The sequence below is a fragment of the Chrysochloris asiatica genome, unplaced genomic scaffold (genome assembly GCF_000296735.1).
Source record: "Chrysochloris asiatica unplaced genomic scaffold, ChrAsi1.0 scaffold00070, whole genome shotgun sequence".
Taxonomy (NCBI): domain Eukaryota; kingdom Metazoa; phylum Chordata; class Mammalia; order Afrosoricida; family Chrysochloridae; genus Chrysochloris; species Chrysochloris asiatica.
Window position 1 is genome coordinate 7,773,657 of NW_006408588.1, and position 15,485 is coordinate 7,789,141.

Consider the following 15,485-nt stretch of genomic DNA (forward strand, 5'->3'; position numbering starts at 1 on the left):
ATTAAACTACTGAAGGACTTCAAGCAAGTGAAAAACATGAATGTTGCTCTTAAGTTTAATTTATAGTAGCATACTTAGTCCTCAAACAGTAATTGAAAAGTAACATAAAATTTAGTTTTCAAGAAGTATTAAACTTAATACTTTTATAAGGCAAAAGTATGTTAAATACTTTGATAAAAAAAATTTACGTTTTTATACGTGTATAGATATAGTATAAATATATAGATATTTAAAGCCCTTATGAATTGAAAGATAGTTTACATGGGAGAAAGAACATTGATTTTACACTCATCCTGTCAAATTTCGTTTCATTACAATGATTACAATCTCCTCCATGCATCATCATTCAACAGTATTTGCTTCTATTACCTCTGTTTTGTTTTCTTTCATTTTTTGATGTACACAAAAATACTCAGAAATATATAATCATTTAAACAACCAAAGGGCACATTCTGCAAGCCTGCCTCCTGGCAGCCAGCACATAGCCTTTCTGTTTACATGAGTCTAGAGTTCTCAGCTGCTCTTTCTTTCCATGTCCTTATCTCTGTCTCCATCTCTGGTGTCGCTGCTTATCTGGATAGGGTCCCATATTCCGCTCATGCTCTTCTCCCTTGATGTTCCTAAGTTCCTCTGTTCCTAGAATGTTGAATTAACTACTCACCCCTTTTTGTTATAAAACTTCTACCTTTACAGTTGTGACAATCACAATTAGTAATGATAACAATCATTCATTACCGAATCATGAGAATCTTAATCCCATTTTCTTTCGCCATACCTATCTAGACAAGATGAAAACTCTTCAGTGGGGATTATACCTTCCCCTGCACACTCTGAAATGGAACTCCTTCTTGAAAACTAGCCACTTCATGCTTATATAGCACCCTCATTTTAGGTAGCCAATGTCTAAGTTGCCCGTCCCTATAGAGGGAATGCAATTGATACTTGATATGAAGACTTCTTCCCTCTCAGTTGGTATTTTGAGCTACTATGTCCATAAGTATAGGTCAAGTTCATCAAATTGTAGCAATTTACACTTATTTCCTTTATCATATTTATTTATCTTCCTCTAGTCAAATTCTAATCATTAAGCCATCAAAGCTAGGTCAAATGGTTGATAAAAAGTTTTTAATTATATTATTTACTATTCTTCTTAAGTAGTGTCTGCAAAATAGGAACATTAAATAGTATCCATGTTACTGTGTCGTAGAAGCCCCAAGTGATGAAACACTTAAGTGCTTTGCTGCTAGCATAAAGGATGGCGATTCTAGCCGCCCACTCTTTGAGGAAAAAGACATGGCAGTGTGCTCTCACAAAGATTACTGCTCAGCATCCTGTGAGGCAGCTCTGCTCTGTGCTCTGTAGGGTTGCTAAGAGTCGGAATTGACTTGACAGCACTCAGTAACAACAGCTATACAATAACGCTCTGAAGAGTATTAAAAGTTCTGAAGTTATTATTCTGTGCTAAGTGACTTCAGATAACTCTCCTTTCTGTTTTTTGCTCTTTATAACTAGCCATCTTCCCACTTACACTTACTCCTTTGTTGCTGATATTGCTATGCCTGCTTCTGGTAGCCTCCTGTCTTCCCATATTTTGCTAAATTTTTATGACTTTGCTAGTTTGGAAGGTTAAAACACTTTTGTTTAAATTGTGTCTAAAATAAGGTTAAAATGAGTGTTACGTGAGAGCATAAGTAATTCCTTTTATGGGTAAAATGTATATCATTCATTTATAAAGTACATGGAATCTATTTTGAGTTGCTTTAGGAATTACATTATGTATTTTCCACTACTTAGTCCTTATGTGCACTGTAGGATAAGCACTGGACTATTAATCAAAAGGTCAGTGGTTCAAACCCAGGAGCCGCTCTTCAGAAACCCTATATAGTGTCACTATAATTCAAAACCAACTTGATGGCACTTAATAACAACTTAAAGTTTGATTGTTGAAGTTACTAAATAAATTACCTAAAAACTGGATGAATGAGGTGTTAGTGTACGTGGATCACAGGACAGTCCAATTGCATTGTAATTATGGTTAGCTTTCTTTGCCTGTGGCGCTCTGTCTTCTCACTTGCTGTTGTTTCACAGGGGTACAGATACTGGGCTGGGATTGGAGTCCTCCAGAGCTGTGAATCTGCATTGACTCATTATCGCCTTGTTGCCAATCATGGTATCTATGTTTTCCCTTTCCCCTTTATGACAGAAACCATACAGCATTCATTTAAACCACAGCTGTTCTTATACAGTCTGAAATACCTTGAATGTCTCTTTTTAAATGGAATCATCTTTACTCTCGTTGATTAAAGAGCCCTTTTTTAATTGATCCTAATTTTCTTTTGAGTTCCACTTCATAAATATTTTGTAGAGAAAGTCTGATTTATTAATGCATTGCTATTTTCTAGCCCATAGAGTACTAGAGTTGCTGTTTCCTATGACATTGTCTCTATCAACACTCTACAGCTGTAATTGTATTCTTTTCTCTGAGACAGCCTTTCTGATATTCTTCCATGTTGTTACTTTGTTCGCCTATTTCAGTTGCTAGTGATATCTCACTGACAGGAGGCTCAGTAGTACAGAGAATACGGCTGCCTGACGAGGTGGAAAATCCAGGAATGAACAGTGGAATGCTAGAAGAAGATTTGATTCAATATTACCAGTTTCTAGCTGAAAAAGGTGACGTGCAGGCACAGGTATGTGTTTAAACATCTCAGGGATGACTTCCTGCCTTGTAAATTTCAGTCTTTGGATGCATGTGCTTCGTCCATCAGAGAACATTTTCATTGGGATCACTGGAGAACTTAAGAGTGTCCCACACTGAAGAGATTCCGTGTGTACTGTGTGGGACTAGACCTAAGCATCACTGGGTCATAGAATCTTGCCAGATAAATCTAATGTGCACCACAGATGACAGTTAGTTCTTTAAACATGTAGCTTTGAACCACATGAAGAATCTACCAAGTACAGAGCTGTTACTTTCTCCAAACTGGAAGTTGAAATTTCAGATGCTCTTCATAGTTGTTTTGCTTATTTCAGGCCATAATTTTTTCAGAGTCAGTGATAGAATAACCTTGTTGAATTTAAATTATGTGATGTCCATCACAGGACTGTATATAACTGGTTGCTTCATGGGTTAGTTTTATCCTCTACTGCCATCGAGTCAATTCCAGCTCATCATGACTTGTAGAGCAGAATAGAACTGGTCTTTATGGTATTCAGGACTGTAAATTATTATTGTTGTTGTTAAGTGCCGCAGAGTTGGTTCTGACTTACAGCGACCCTGTAGAGGGTTTCTGAGGAGCGTCTGGTGGATTTGAACTACTGACCTTGCAGTTCAAACCAACCTTGCAGTTTAATGTATTATCCTGCGGCACCACACCATAATAATAAATGATTATTGTTGTTGTTAAGTGCCATCGAGTTACAGCAGCAAAAAGTCTCATCTTTCTGCCAGGTTTCTGTGGGTTTGAACCACCAACCTTGTGTTTAGCAACCCAAAGTTTAAACCACTGGGGCCCCTTATTTTGATGATAACCAAATAAAAAAGGGCTTCCACATCTGTCATTTTTTTTTCTCTAAAATTAGCACTTCTTTCTGATCTAGAAATATATATGGCTGAGCAATGAATATTAAAAACAGTTAATTTTGAGATTAAGAGAAAGGAGTCCATGTGAAAGAATAAACTGCAGAAAGGTAGATGTAAATCTTAATTAGTGGAAATGATGATAAACTTACCCAAATAAACATTTTATTTTGTATTAGAGAACAGTTAAAATCCAAAACACTTTAAATGCCCCAAAATAAGGAATTGCATGTTGCTTGTGTGGTGCTGTAGGATAATGCACTGGACCGCAAGGTCTGTTTGAACCGCAGGTTGGCAGGTCAAAATCACCAACCATTCCATGGAAACCCTGTACAGGGTCACTATGAGTCGGAACCAACTTCATGGCACTTAACAGCAACAACATGATGTTAAAGAGCTTTAGCAGAGCTTCCAGACTAAGATGGACTTGAAAGGATTGTCAGTCGATTTCCAAAGTTCAGTCAAAGAAAACCCTGTGGTTCATAATGATCCAGTCCGGAACAATCACGAGATAGAGCACAAGACCAGGCAATGCTTCATTCTCCTGTACATGTGCATGCCATGAATTGGGCTGACTCAGCGTCAGCTAACAACAGCAACAAGAAGTGATTTTTGTAGCGAACACAGTGCACTTGTTCTTGATATAACAAAATTTGCTATGAAGGAGTACCTTTGCCACTTCCTGGTCATCATAAGAACCTGAGAGTACTCTGTGTGTGTTTTATTGTTTTAGGTAGTGTAGTGGTTACAAATTGGGCTGCGAACCTTCAGGTCAGCAGTTTGAAACTACCAGCTGTTCTGCAGGAGAAAGATGATGCGTTCTGCTCCCATAAAGATTTACAGCCTCAGAAACCCAGTACAGGGTCGCTATAAGTCGGAACTGACTCCACAGCACATAACAACAACAACAATATTCATTTAGATTTACTCACAAATTTTCCTCTCCATTGCTCTTTATTTCTTACTACATCTCCAAGATTTCAAGGAAAATTTCCTTCTGCCCAAAGAAAACCTTTCAGTAGTTCTTTTAGAGAAGGTCTGTCTATTGGTGATAAACTCTGTTTGGGTTTTTCTGAAAATGTCTTTATTTCACTTTTATTTATAAAGGATAATTGAGAATTTAAAGCAGACATTTTTTTGTTTTTAAAAATTGTAGGTTATCCTGAGTGATTTTGTGTACATCCAAAAAAAGAAGAAAAAAAAACCACAGAGGCAATAGAAATAAATACTGTTGAATGATGATGCACAGAGGGGATTGTAATCATTACAATGAAATGAAATACGATAGAATGAGTGTAAAACTGATGTTCTCCCGTGTAAACGATGACTCAATTCACAATTAAAACTTGAAAAAAAAAAAATTGTAGGTTAGAGCAGTATATTTAGTTGTTAAGGTGAAATATTTACTTGGTTGAGCCATTGATAGAAACCTGTGTACAATCTCTTTGTTTCTGTTTTGTCTAATTTTAGTTGCATGCCAGGTGCTACCACTTAATTTTGCCTAATGTTTATTAACTTCCAGGTTGGTCTGGGACAACTGCATCTCCATGGAGGACGTGGAGTAGAACAAAACCACCAGGTAACTTCCCTTAGTGTTGCAACAAGAAACGATACTCCTGATGCATTTCTTGCTAAACCACTATCAGTGTTAAGTGTGTGTTGTTTAGATATCTATTAAATGAACTTTTAAAATCGAATTCTTGAAAAAGTACAAGTATAAAAATGCAAATACACCTCATGTTGGTGAGGAAGGTTTTATTAATTCTAAAACCTAGTTCTAAATACTTCCCAAAAAAGGTCTGGTTTTCTGTATGAGATAGAACTGTATCTTAAAACTCCTATTAGAAAATATTTTATAGAGATAAGGAAAATTCTGTTGAGTTTCTGAGAAATTAGGAGTATATGACTACACCAGTCAGGCATATTCCCAGTTACCATCTTTGGTCTGCTTTATTTTCTAAATGCTACTATCTCTTCCTTCTTCCCATCGATACACCTCCCTCTTGGGTTAGTCTTTTACTGCTTACATTCCCTAAGCAACATGCTGTGTTTAAGAATCTTGTGGTTCACTTGCTTAAAACTCTTGTATGACATACAATTTCTAGTAGCCTGAAGAAGCAGACCTTTCATATGGTCTTCAAGACCTTGTGCCAGTCTCTTTTTGCAACCCTCCAGTCCTTTACTCTCTGAGTCACAGGCCCACAGACCTTTTCTCAGGTCTCTGAACATGTCAGGTGCCTTCCTGTCTCAGAACTTCTATAATGTTGTTCCTTCTGGAAAAAGTATTACCTTACTTACCCACTTGTTTTACACAGATAATTTTTTCTCATCCTCCAGAACTCAACTCAAGTATCTTTTCTCCTGATACGATGTCTGCCCTGTTTGACTCTTTGTTCTCTACATCTGACAGATCCTAACACATAGAAAATATTCAATAAGTGTCTGTTAGACTAATAAAATTCTGTTTTTCTATTTCATAAGTTAAGCATTCTAATTGAAATTATTACATACACAATTTTCTATTAACTATAAAAATTAAATTATAGCAAAATATAGTTATCTCTAAAACTATGCCAAATATCTGCTTTTTTTTATTCAGGCAGTATTAGGATGTTGTTGTTGTTAGGTGTCATTGAGTTGATTCTGAATTATCATGGTCCTGTATACAACAGAAGAAAACAATGCCTAGTCCTGCACTGTCCTCACAAGCGTTGCTAGGCTTCAGCCCACTGTTGCAGCCACTGTGTCCATCCATCTTGCTGGTTGTCTTCCTCTTTTTCATTGACCCTCAGCTTTATCAAGCATGATGTTCTTCTTCAGGTACTGGCCCCTCCTGATAATAATCCAAAATATATGAGACAAAGTCTCACCATCCTCATTTCTATGGATCATTCTGACTATAAGCCTTCCAAAATAGATTTGTTCATTCTTCTGGCGATCTGTGGTATACTTAATATTCTTCATCAGCACCATAAGTCAAAATCGTGAATTCTTTTTCTGTCTTTTTTATTCATTGCCCAGCATTCACATGCATATGAGGCAGTTGCAAATGTTATGGCTTTCATCCTCAAAGTGACATCTATGCTTTTTAACAAAATAAAGAGATCTTCTGCAGGAGATTTGTCCAATGCAGTATATTGTTTGATTTCTTGACTGCTACTTCAGTGGTCATTGAAAGTGAATCTTAAATAAAATGAATTTCTTTTTTTTTTTAATGTTTTGTGAATTATGTGATAGTTTACATGGGAGAACATTAGCTTTATATTCATCCTGTCATATATTGTTTCATTGCCATGGTTACAATCCCCTCCATGCATCATCAACCTAAAATGAAATTCTTGATGACAACTTCAGTCGTTTCTACATTTATCATGGTGTTGCTTATTGGTCCTGTCCTGAGGATTTGGTTTTCTTTATGTTAAATTGTAATCTGTATGGAAGGCTGCAGTTTTTAATCTTCATCAGTACATGCTTCAAGTCTTCACTTTCAGCAAATAAGGTTGTGCCGTCTGCATCTTGCAAGGAGCTCTGATAGCGTAGTGGTTACGAATCAGGCTGTAAGCCACAAGGTCAGCAGTTCAAAACCACCAGCTGTTCTGCGGGATAAAGATGAGGCTTTCTGCTCCCATCAAGATTTACAGCCTCGGAAACTCTGTACAAAGTCGCTATGTGTCGGAACAAACTCTACGGCACACAACAACAACAACATCTGCATCTTGCAGGTTGTTGATGAGTCTTCCTCCAGTGCTGATGCTGCATCCTTCATATAGTCCAGCTTCTTAGATTATTTGCTCAGAATACAGATTGAATAAGTATGATGAAAGAATATAAACCTGATGCACAGCTTTCCTCATTTTAAAACATGCAGTCTCCCTGTGTGTTTGAATAGCTGTCTATTGGTCTATGTATAGGTTTTGCATAAGTACAATTAAGTATTCTAGAAGTCATATTCTTTACAATGTTATTCATAACTTGTGATTCATATGATTAATACCTTTGCATAATCAATAAAACACTATATAGACCTTGCATTATCTCTGTGTCATTAGAAGCATCAATGATCTGGGTAATAGAATGCCAGGTGACAGAATAGAGTTTGCTGCATACCTTTTCAACATGCTTTGGCCAGCTTTACAAAAGGAAGAAAATAAGTTCTCAATAGTTAATTGCATGAGTTCAACAAATATTTCAGTATCTGCCATGTATGGTTCACCTAGAGGCATTAAAGATTCAAAGTGCTGAACAAAATAAATTTGGTCTTTGCTCTTACAGAACTTTAAGACTAAGAAGGGCATTATACTGCATATTAAATGATTATATCAACAAGTATATAACAAAGTCTGATTATTGTGAAAGAACATTAAAATGTCCAATAATAGGTTAAATGGTGGGAGGTGGCAGTTGTTAGGGAAGAGTTTTCTGAAAAGAAGAGGACCATATTTGAGATTGGAGCTAAGATCATTCCAGGCCTAGAGAACGGTCTGCATAGGCTTTGGAGCCAGTAAGAGCATGAAGAAAGCAGTGCTGAGATAAGTACTGATCATGTCAGTGTATTTCCTTCAACACTTGGAGGGCTGCGGAGACCAGCATGCTTAGATTCGAAAGCAATAGCTTTGGTTGTTGTGTAGGGAATAAATTAGAACACCTCAAGAATAAAAGCAGGAAGATAGGGAAGGGAGTGTTACAGAAATTCAGGTGAAAGCTAATGTAACTTAAATTATAATTGTGGTAATGGGGGTTAATAGATGGATCCAAGATATAAAAGCAACAAGACTTAGTGACTCAGTGATGAGTTGAATATGAGAATGAAGGGTGGGTATCTTGATCAGCCAATAGATTGGTGTTGCCATTTACTTAAATTGAAACAGAGGATAAACAAGTTGGGTCAGAGAGAAGACTTCAGTTTTAAGTATTTGCTCAGGCAGGGATTATTTGAAGACAGTTGAATATTCTTGTTTGGAGCTGGAAATAATGAATTTAGGAAGTGTCACCATGTAGCTGGTTGGTGAAGCTGTGGGAGCAGTTAGACTACTAAGAGACTGAAGTGAGGATGAAGTCCAAACTTGAGCACTGGAGAACACTAATGTTTAGAGTAAAAGCCAAATCTTAAGAGGACGACTTAAGTGGTACAGGTAGAAGTAAGAAGAATAGCAGGAGTGAGTGGCATCTTGTAAACCAAGCCAAGACAGTCTTTGAGGAAAGAGCCAGGCTATCTTGGATGCTGCAGAGACAGGTGAAGTAAGATTAGAGAAAATATTGATTGGTTTGGTAACACAGTGGTCTCTTGTAACCTGGAACTGTTTTGTTAACATGCTATAGAATCCATTTGTGACTAGCTTGGACAGTGGATGGGAAAAACGAATTTGAGACAGTGTATAGAGATAATTAAGGAGCTCTGGTAGCTTAGTGGGTTATGAGCTGGGTTGTGCAGATGGTCAGTGGTTCGAATCTACCAGTTGCTCAGGTGGAGAAAGATGAGGCTTTCTGCTCCTGTAAAGATGGACAGCCTCAGAAACCCTGTACAGGGTAGCTATGAGTTGCAACCAACTCAGTGGCACACAGGTACTAGCACCATATAGATACTGCATTCAAGACACTTGGCTCTGAAGAAAAATAGCTAACAGATTACAGTCGTGGTTGGAGGGAAATTGGGAGTCCAAAGGAAAGATGAGTTTTCAGTATTTTGTTTTGGGTTTTATTTTCAGTAACAAGATCACTAGATTTTGTTTGAGGAAGAAGAGGTCAGAAAAAGGGAGAGCCTAAATCTATGAGGGAAAGAAGAAATACCTAATGGAACAAGGTCCTTTACAAAGATGAACAGTACAGTTAAGACTTGTGTTGATAAGTTTAAACTGATGCCAAGGTGTTTAGTTGTGTGATTTTAGATAGAATGATGAATCTTTCTCTACATAGCACAAAAAAAGGAAAATACATACATTCTTTGAGATAACTGTAAAAATAAGTTCCATGCCTTGTAAAGACTACTCAGTTTCTCCTCTTCTGCCTGGGTACCAACAGAGAAGGAGAGAAAAGTCAAACTGCAGTTAGATGCCTTTTAAGCAGCCTGATGCTCGCTTTGTAAATATCCTAAGTCGTCTTGTTTAGGAAACAGAAATTTCCTTGCTTCTATTACTGTATAATGACTTAATAATAAATGATACCTTCATGTGCTGTCTGATAAAACTTCTGGGTTATAGTGATTTCTATTTTTAAATTATTTCCATAAATTCTTTTCTCACAGAGAGCATTTGACTACTTCAATTTAGCTGCGAATGCTGGCAATTCACATGCTATGGCCTTCTTGGGAAAGGTACTGTACATCCTGTGAACGTCATATGTAATAAGGAGCGATGTTTGCATAGCAAGCACATACTGGATTCAGGATCTACCACTTACCAAAAGTAAAATGGAAATAAATTCCCAACCCAAGGGGCCTTCAAAAAGGTTGTGAAAAAAATTGGAATGAAAAGATAATGGAATGTTTCCATGAGCTTTTTGAAGCCCCTTTGTATATCGGATCTTAAAGCAAATGCTGTTCTCAGCACTTTCTTAGGTAGCTTAAATGTCACAAAGTGTTTGACCATCAGTATGTTGAGTCTCCATTGAACTTACTTTTCATTGTGTGTGTACCTACTTCTTTGTATATTTTATTGAATAATGAGGTAATTATTCTTTATGTTGTGCTTTTCTTAATACTAAATCTGTCATGACTGCCGATTTTCTTCTATGTTGAATAGAGGCGGTTAATGTTTGTTAAGGATGCCTACGTGGCACAGATGGTTAAGTATTTGACCACTAACCAAAAGGTTGGTGGTTCTAACCTACCTCAAGACTGCTCAGAAGAAAGACCTGACTGTTTCAGAAAGGTCACGGCCTTGAAAACCCCATGAAACATAATTCCACTCAGCAACACATGGGGTGCTATGAGTCAGTATCAACAAAGTAGCAGACCTGCAGACCTCTTCACTGTCTTAAATTAAACATGATAGTCATCACACTCTTCTCAAGCAAGAAAAGATTTAATTCTGTAGACTTAATGGGTCAGTTAATAAGGAAGACCATAGAAGAATTGATGCTTTTCAGTTATGGTACTGTAGGATAATATTGAAAGTGCCATGGGCTGCCAAAAGAACCAATAGATCCATTTTGGAAGAAGTGCAGCCAGAGTGCTCCTTGGAGGCCAAGATAGCCAAACTGGGTCTCTCATACTTCGGACATATTGTCAGGAGGGACCAGTCACTGGAGAAGGATATCATGTTTGGTAAGGTGGAGGGTCAGAGAAAAAGAGGAAGACCTCCAATGAGATGGATTGGTCAAGTAGCAGCATTGATGGACTCAAGCGTGACAACAGTAATGAGGTTGGCACAGAATCGGGCATTGTTTTGTTCTGCTGTGCATAAGGTCATTATGAGTCGGTACCAACTCGGTGGCACCTAAGAACAACAACAACAATGGGTCAGTTGCATATATCATGGCACAATTTAAAAATTTTTCTCTTACTGTGCAAATCAATGAATATTATCAGAAACCAAGTCTTAAGGTAAGGAGGTGTATCAGATGTATTATTATCTCACAAAGTCTTAACAAATAGGGAAATTTAATCAGTATTTTATCACAAGATCACACTTGTTAATTGGGATCTGTTAACTTTATGTTTAAATATTCCGACCAGTACAGCACAGAAATTGGAATTATTCCCCATCTAGTTTTATTAAGTTTGAAGAACTTTTCATTGTAGCGCTTTTGATTTTTGCTCTGAATTCCTAGTTATCTCTATGTCAAAAAACAATCTCCCATGTATAGTTTCCTTAATATGTGCATGGGTAAAAAAACTGTATTTGTTGTTCTGTTTTTCTATTCTTTTGGTCCTTTATTATGTTCCCTGCCTGGTAGGTAGTCTAAATGTTCAGTGGTAGAAACCTTTTTTAAAAAAAACCTTTTTGTTATTTTCCTGAACCTAAGGCCTAGCCTTTATCCTATCCTGAGAATAGATGGGAGAAAAATTAAAATGGGGAGAGGGCTATAGCTCTTAATGAAATTGACCTCTATTTTCCAGATGTATTCAGAGGGAAGTGATATTGTACCTCAGAGTAATGAGACAGCTCTTCACTACTTTAAGAAAGCTGCTGACATGGTAAGACTTCATGATTCAGTTTTGAAATATGCACCAGATACTATTACTGTAAGGAGCCCTGGTGGTGGAATGAGTAGGCACTCAGCAGCTAACCAAAAGGTTGTCAGTTCAAACTACATGGCATATGGCATCTCCCTAAGAGAAAGGCCTTGCTCCCATAAAGACTACAAACATGAAAACCCTGTTGGGCAACTTTATTCTGTTACATGGAGTCACTATAAATCAAAAGTTCATTTAAGAAGTCCTGGTGTGGCGCTAGACTGCAAAGTCGATTTGAACTGCAGGGTTGACGGTTTAGGCTCACCAGGTTCACTTATGAGTCGGAACCGACTCAAGGGCACTTAACAACAACTGTTACCTTAATAATAAATGTATTTTTCCCAAGTGTTAATCAGAACTAACTCTTGCCATAAGTTGTTCTAGGTGCTTATGGAAAAGTGGAATTGAAAAGTAAAGTAACTTTTCTCCACAGATTTTGGAAGACCTCTCATATATAAATTATGTAAATGAATAGACTAGGGAAAAAAAAAAAACTTTTTTTTTTTTTTTCTAATTTAGGGACCAGACTATTGAACACATTAAGTCTCTGTTTAAATTTCACTGAAAGATATTCTAGTCAAGGAAATCATGATTATATTAAGGAACCTACTCCTATTATGTTGCAGTTTGAGGCTTAACTGCTTACAGTTGGGTACTTTAAAAATCTTAATGTATAATTTAAACTTTCTTTGCTTGTACTTAAGAAAACTGTCAGTGCTTACTTTAATACCCTGTATGCCACCAAATCCTCATGGATCTCTTTACCAACCGTAACTCCCTGATGACCCAGGGTCACTGGAGTCCTTCCTGAAGGAGCATTGTATTTAAAATGTGTTGTTGGTTTTGCCCCTCTGCCGTTAGGCAGATTCTAGATTTGTCTCTTTCAGTTTTCCCAGTAATGGTTTTCTGTGCACTGCAGCACTCCAGTAATCTCCCGTGTTTTTCCCACCTGTTAGCAGTTGTGCTGTTATTACCCAGCTGTTGACTCATCCCATGATGTCGTCATTTTTTAATGTAGTAGGGGGTGCCGCGCCAGTATACACACAACCTACTTTTAGTTTTTAAAGCAAGGGGGAAACCATTAGGTGAATTTTGTATTAAGTATTCATGGGACGGATGGTCATGAGGTAAATAAACAAAGCTGACTTTTAATTTGACTTTACAGTTTACTCTTTTCAGGTAAATTGTGGGAAGCTTCCCAGATGTTTGAAGCATATTATTTTCAGTCTCATGGGGAACAGAAAGTTTTGTTTTGAATTGCAGTAGTACATACTTTAGGAGTCTTAGTGGCACAGCGGGTAAAAGTGCTTGGCTGCCAACCAAAAGGGTGGTGGCTTGAACCCACCATTCGCTTGGCAAGAGGAAGATGTGGCACTTTGCTTCAGTGTAGATTTACGGTTTTGGAGATCCTATGGGACAGCTCTGGAGTCCTGCTGTGGCTGTGGGTTAATGCGCCAGACTGCCAAGCCGTTTGAACTGCAAGGTCGGCGATTCAAGCTCATCAGTCACTCCTCGGAATCCCTATATAGGGTCGCTGTGAGTCAGAACTGACTCAGTGGCACTTAACAACAACAACAACATGGGACAGCTGTCCTCTGCCCTACAGAATTGCTGAGTCACAATTGACTTGATAACTACAGGCTAGGGCTTTAGCTTAAGATATGTTCTGAATATGCTTGTTGTTTCGTTTGCTGTTATTTTCTTGTTATTCACTTATTCTTGCCATGTTTTGAGTGAATCCTTTGTTCTCTTTCTCATTTCTCTGGTTCTCAGGGCAACCCAGTTGGACAGAGTGGGCTTGGAATGGCTTACCTCTATGGAAGAGGAGTTCAAGTTGTAAGTGTTCAAGCTAATGTCTGACTATAGAAAACTAGTCCGCTCTTGACACAGTGAGGTATTCCTTAGGTAACATCCAGTCAGCCCAGGTGAGGCTGTTTCATTGGAACCAAAGCTGAATCTTTTCCTTTGGGTTCTGAGATTGATACACTACTTCTTCTCACTCCATCCTTGACTGCCTTTTTAGAACGGTTCCATCTCTGACTCCTTCCCTGAGAGTGTGAAGCTGTGTCTCAAGCAGTTTTTCATTCTTCCACCTACACCTTTTATCCTATGCACCCTTGCCGACTCTCCAGGACTTAAACATCTATCTTCTTTGCTACTTTGCTACTTCAGTAAAGCCCTCCAAAGTGCCTGAGTCTCATTTAGGATTGGGAGACCTTTCCATTCTGCCTTTTGCCCCTTACAGCTATCATCTCTCCTCTCCCACCTTCTAGCTACAAACTCTCCTCTCTTCAGCTTTTGACTGTAATGCAAGTTCCTTCAACAAATCCACTGTATTCTGCCAGTCACTCTTCAGCTCTTAGCAGTCAGGCTTCTGTCTTGTATAATTGCCTTGTTACCCAAAACTGATATCAAAATCCTGACATATAACTCACCAGTAACTTCCTGATGTCAACACCAGTTAACATTTCTGGTTTTGCCTACTTGAACTGTCACTTTCCTAGAGTTCGGTGACTGTAAACTTCCTTGGTTTTCCTTAAACATTCCATCTCATTCTTCTGTGCTGCTTCCTCATGTCAACTGTTTCTGGGTTCTTATTGATGCCCTCTTCTCTCCTCTATGTAATGCCTTCAAGCAATATGTTCTTTTAAGTTATGTCAAAACTAAGAGCCAACTAATCTTAACCTTACAGTTAGGATCTAACCTATAGTTTTTCCTGTTTGACCTATATAACCTAGTTACTTTAGGATACTCGATTCAGTAGTAATCTTTATTTTAATTTTTGTCTGTGAACCATATGTATTTGGGATCTAATAACCATATACTATTCAATAAGCTATACAGGAAAGGTGCTGTTATGGAGGGGTGATTTTTATTATTATAATATTAGAAAAATGGAGATTTAAAAGGGTCATTTGGTTAATAGAAAAAGATGACTGTTTCTTAATTCATTGTCTGTTTTCCTAACAGTGTTGTTAATGCTTTCTGTGAAAGCTAACATACAGATTGGTTTACAAAAATTCTATTGGTTTTTCTTTTTAGTTTTAAATATTAATCTTACCCCAATGATTTAAAATAGATTTCCATCTGTGTGTTATAGAAATATAAAGTTGTATTTTTTTTATATTTTTGTGAAATATAAGTAATACACTATTTGCCAAATTAGTATTCCACACATGTACAATTCAGTGAAACCAATTACATCAGTCATGTAATTACATCACCAATATCCATTGCCATCTTTTCCATCCCCAGAAACTAGAAGCTCAGTGCTAGCTGAGCAGAAATTCTCCTTTTTTTCCTTCCTTACACCCCTGCTAACCATTTACACTCATATAATTGTTTTCTTTCTGTGACTGACTTATCTCAGTCAGCATAATATTTTCAAGGTTTATTCATGTGGTTTGTATCATGACTTCATCTGTCTTCTTAATGTCTCTTCAAGAGTATTTCGTATCCTTTGTCATTACCTTTTAATGAGTGAAATCCCCTAACATCTTTCAAGCCTTTCATACTTCCTGGTTATTTGGCCTCTTTTTCTACAGAATTATGATCTGGCACTGAAGTATTTCCAGAAAGCTGCTGAGCAAGGCTGGGTGGATGGTCAACTACAGCTTGGCTCTATGTACTACAGTAAGTAACGGTAGAAGCGATGCTGGGTACACCAGGAGCTGAATTAACCTGTTTGTCACTAGATGGCACTGTGTGATGTAGAAATGGAAGCCATCCAGT

At 37.6% G+C, this 15,485-nt stretch overlaps 1 protein-coding gene across 1 annotated transcript in view; it reads left to right on the forward strand.

The window, feature by feature from the left end:
* The window catches only part of SEL1L (sel-1 suppressor of lin-12-like (C. elegans)), a 63,035-nt gene that overhangs the window by 39,519 nt on the left and 8,031 nt on the right, over positions 1–15,485 (forward strand). The window contains exons 9-15 of the mRNA XM_006864750.1: positions 2,089–2,170; positions 2,536–2,690; positions 5,103–5,159; positions 9,822–9,890; positions 11,637–11,714; positions 13,527–13,589; positions 15,299–15,386. Of these exons, the coding sequence (XP_006864812.1) occupies positions 2,089–2,170; positions 2,536–2,690; positions 5,103–5,159; positions 9,822–9,890; positions 11,637–11,714; positions 13,527–13,589; positions 15,299–15,386 (592 nt within the window). The remainder of the gene's footprint in view (positions 1–2,088; positions 2,171–2,535; positions 2,691–5,102; positions 5,160–9,821; positions 9,891–11,636; positions 11,715–13,526; positions 13,590–15,298; positions 15,387–15,485) is intronic.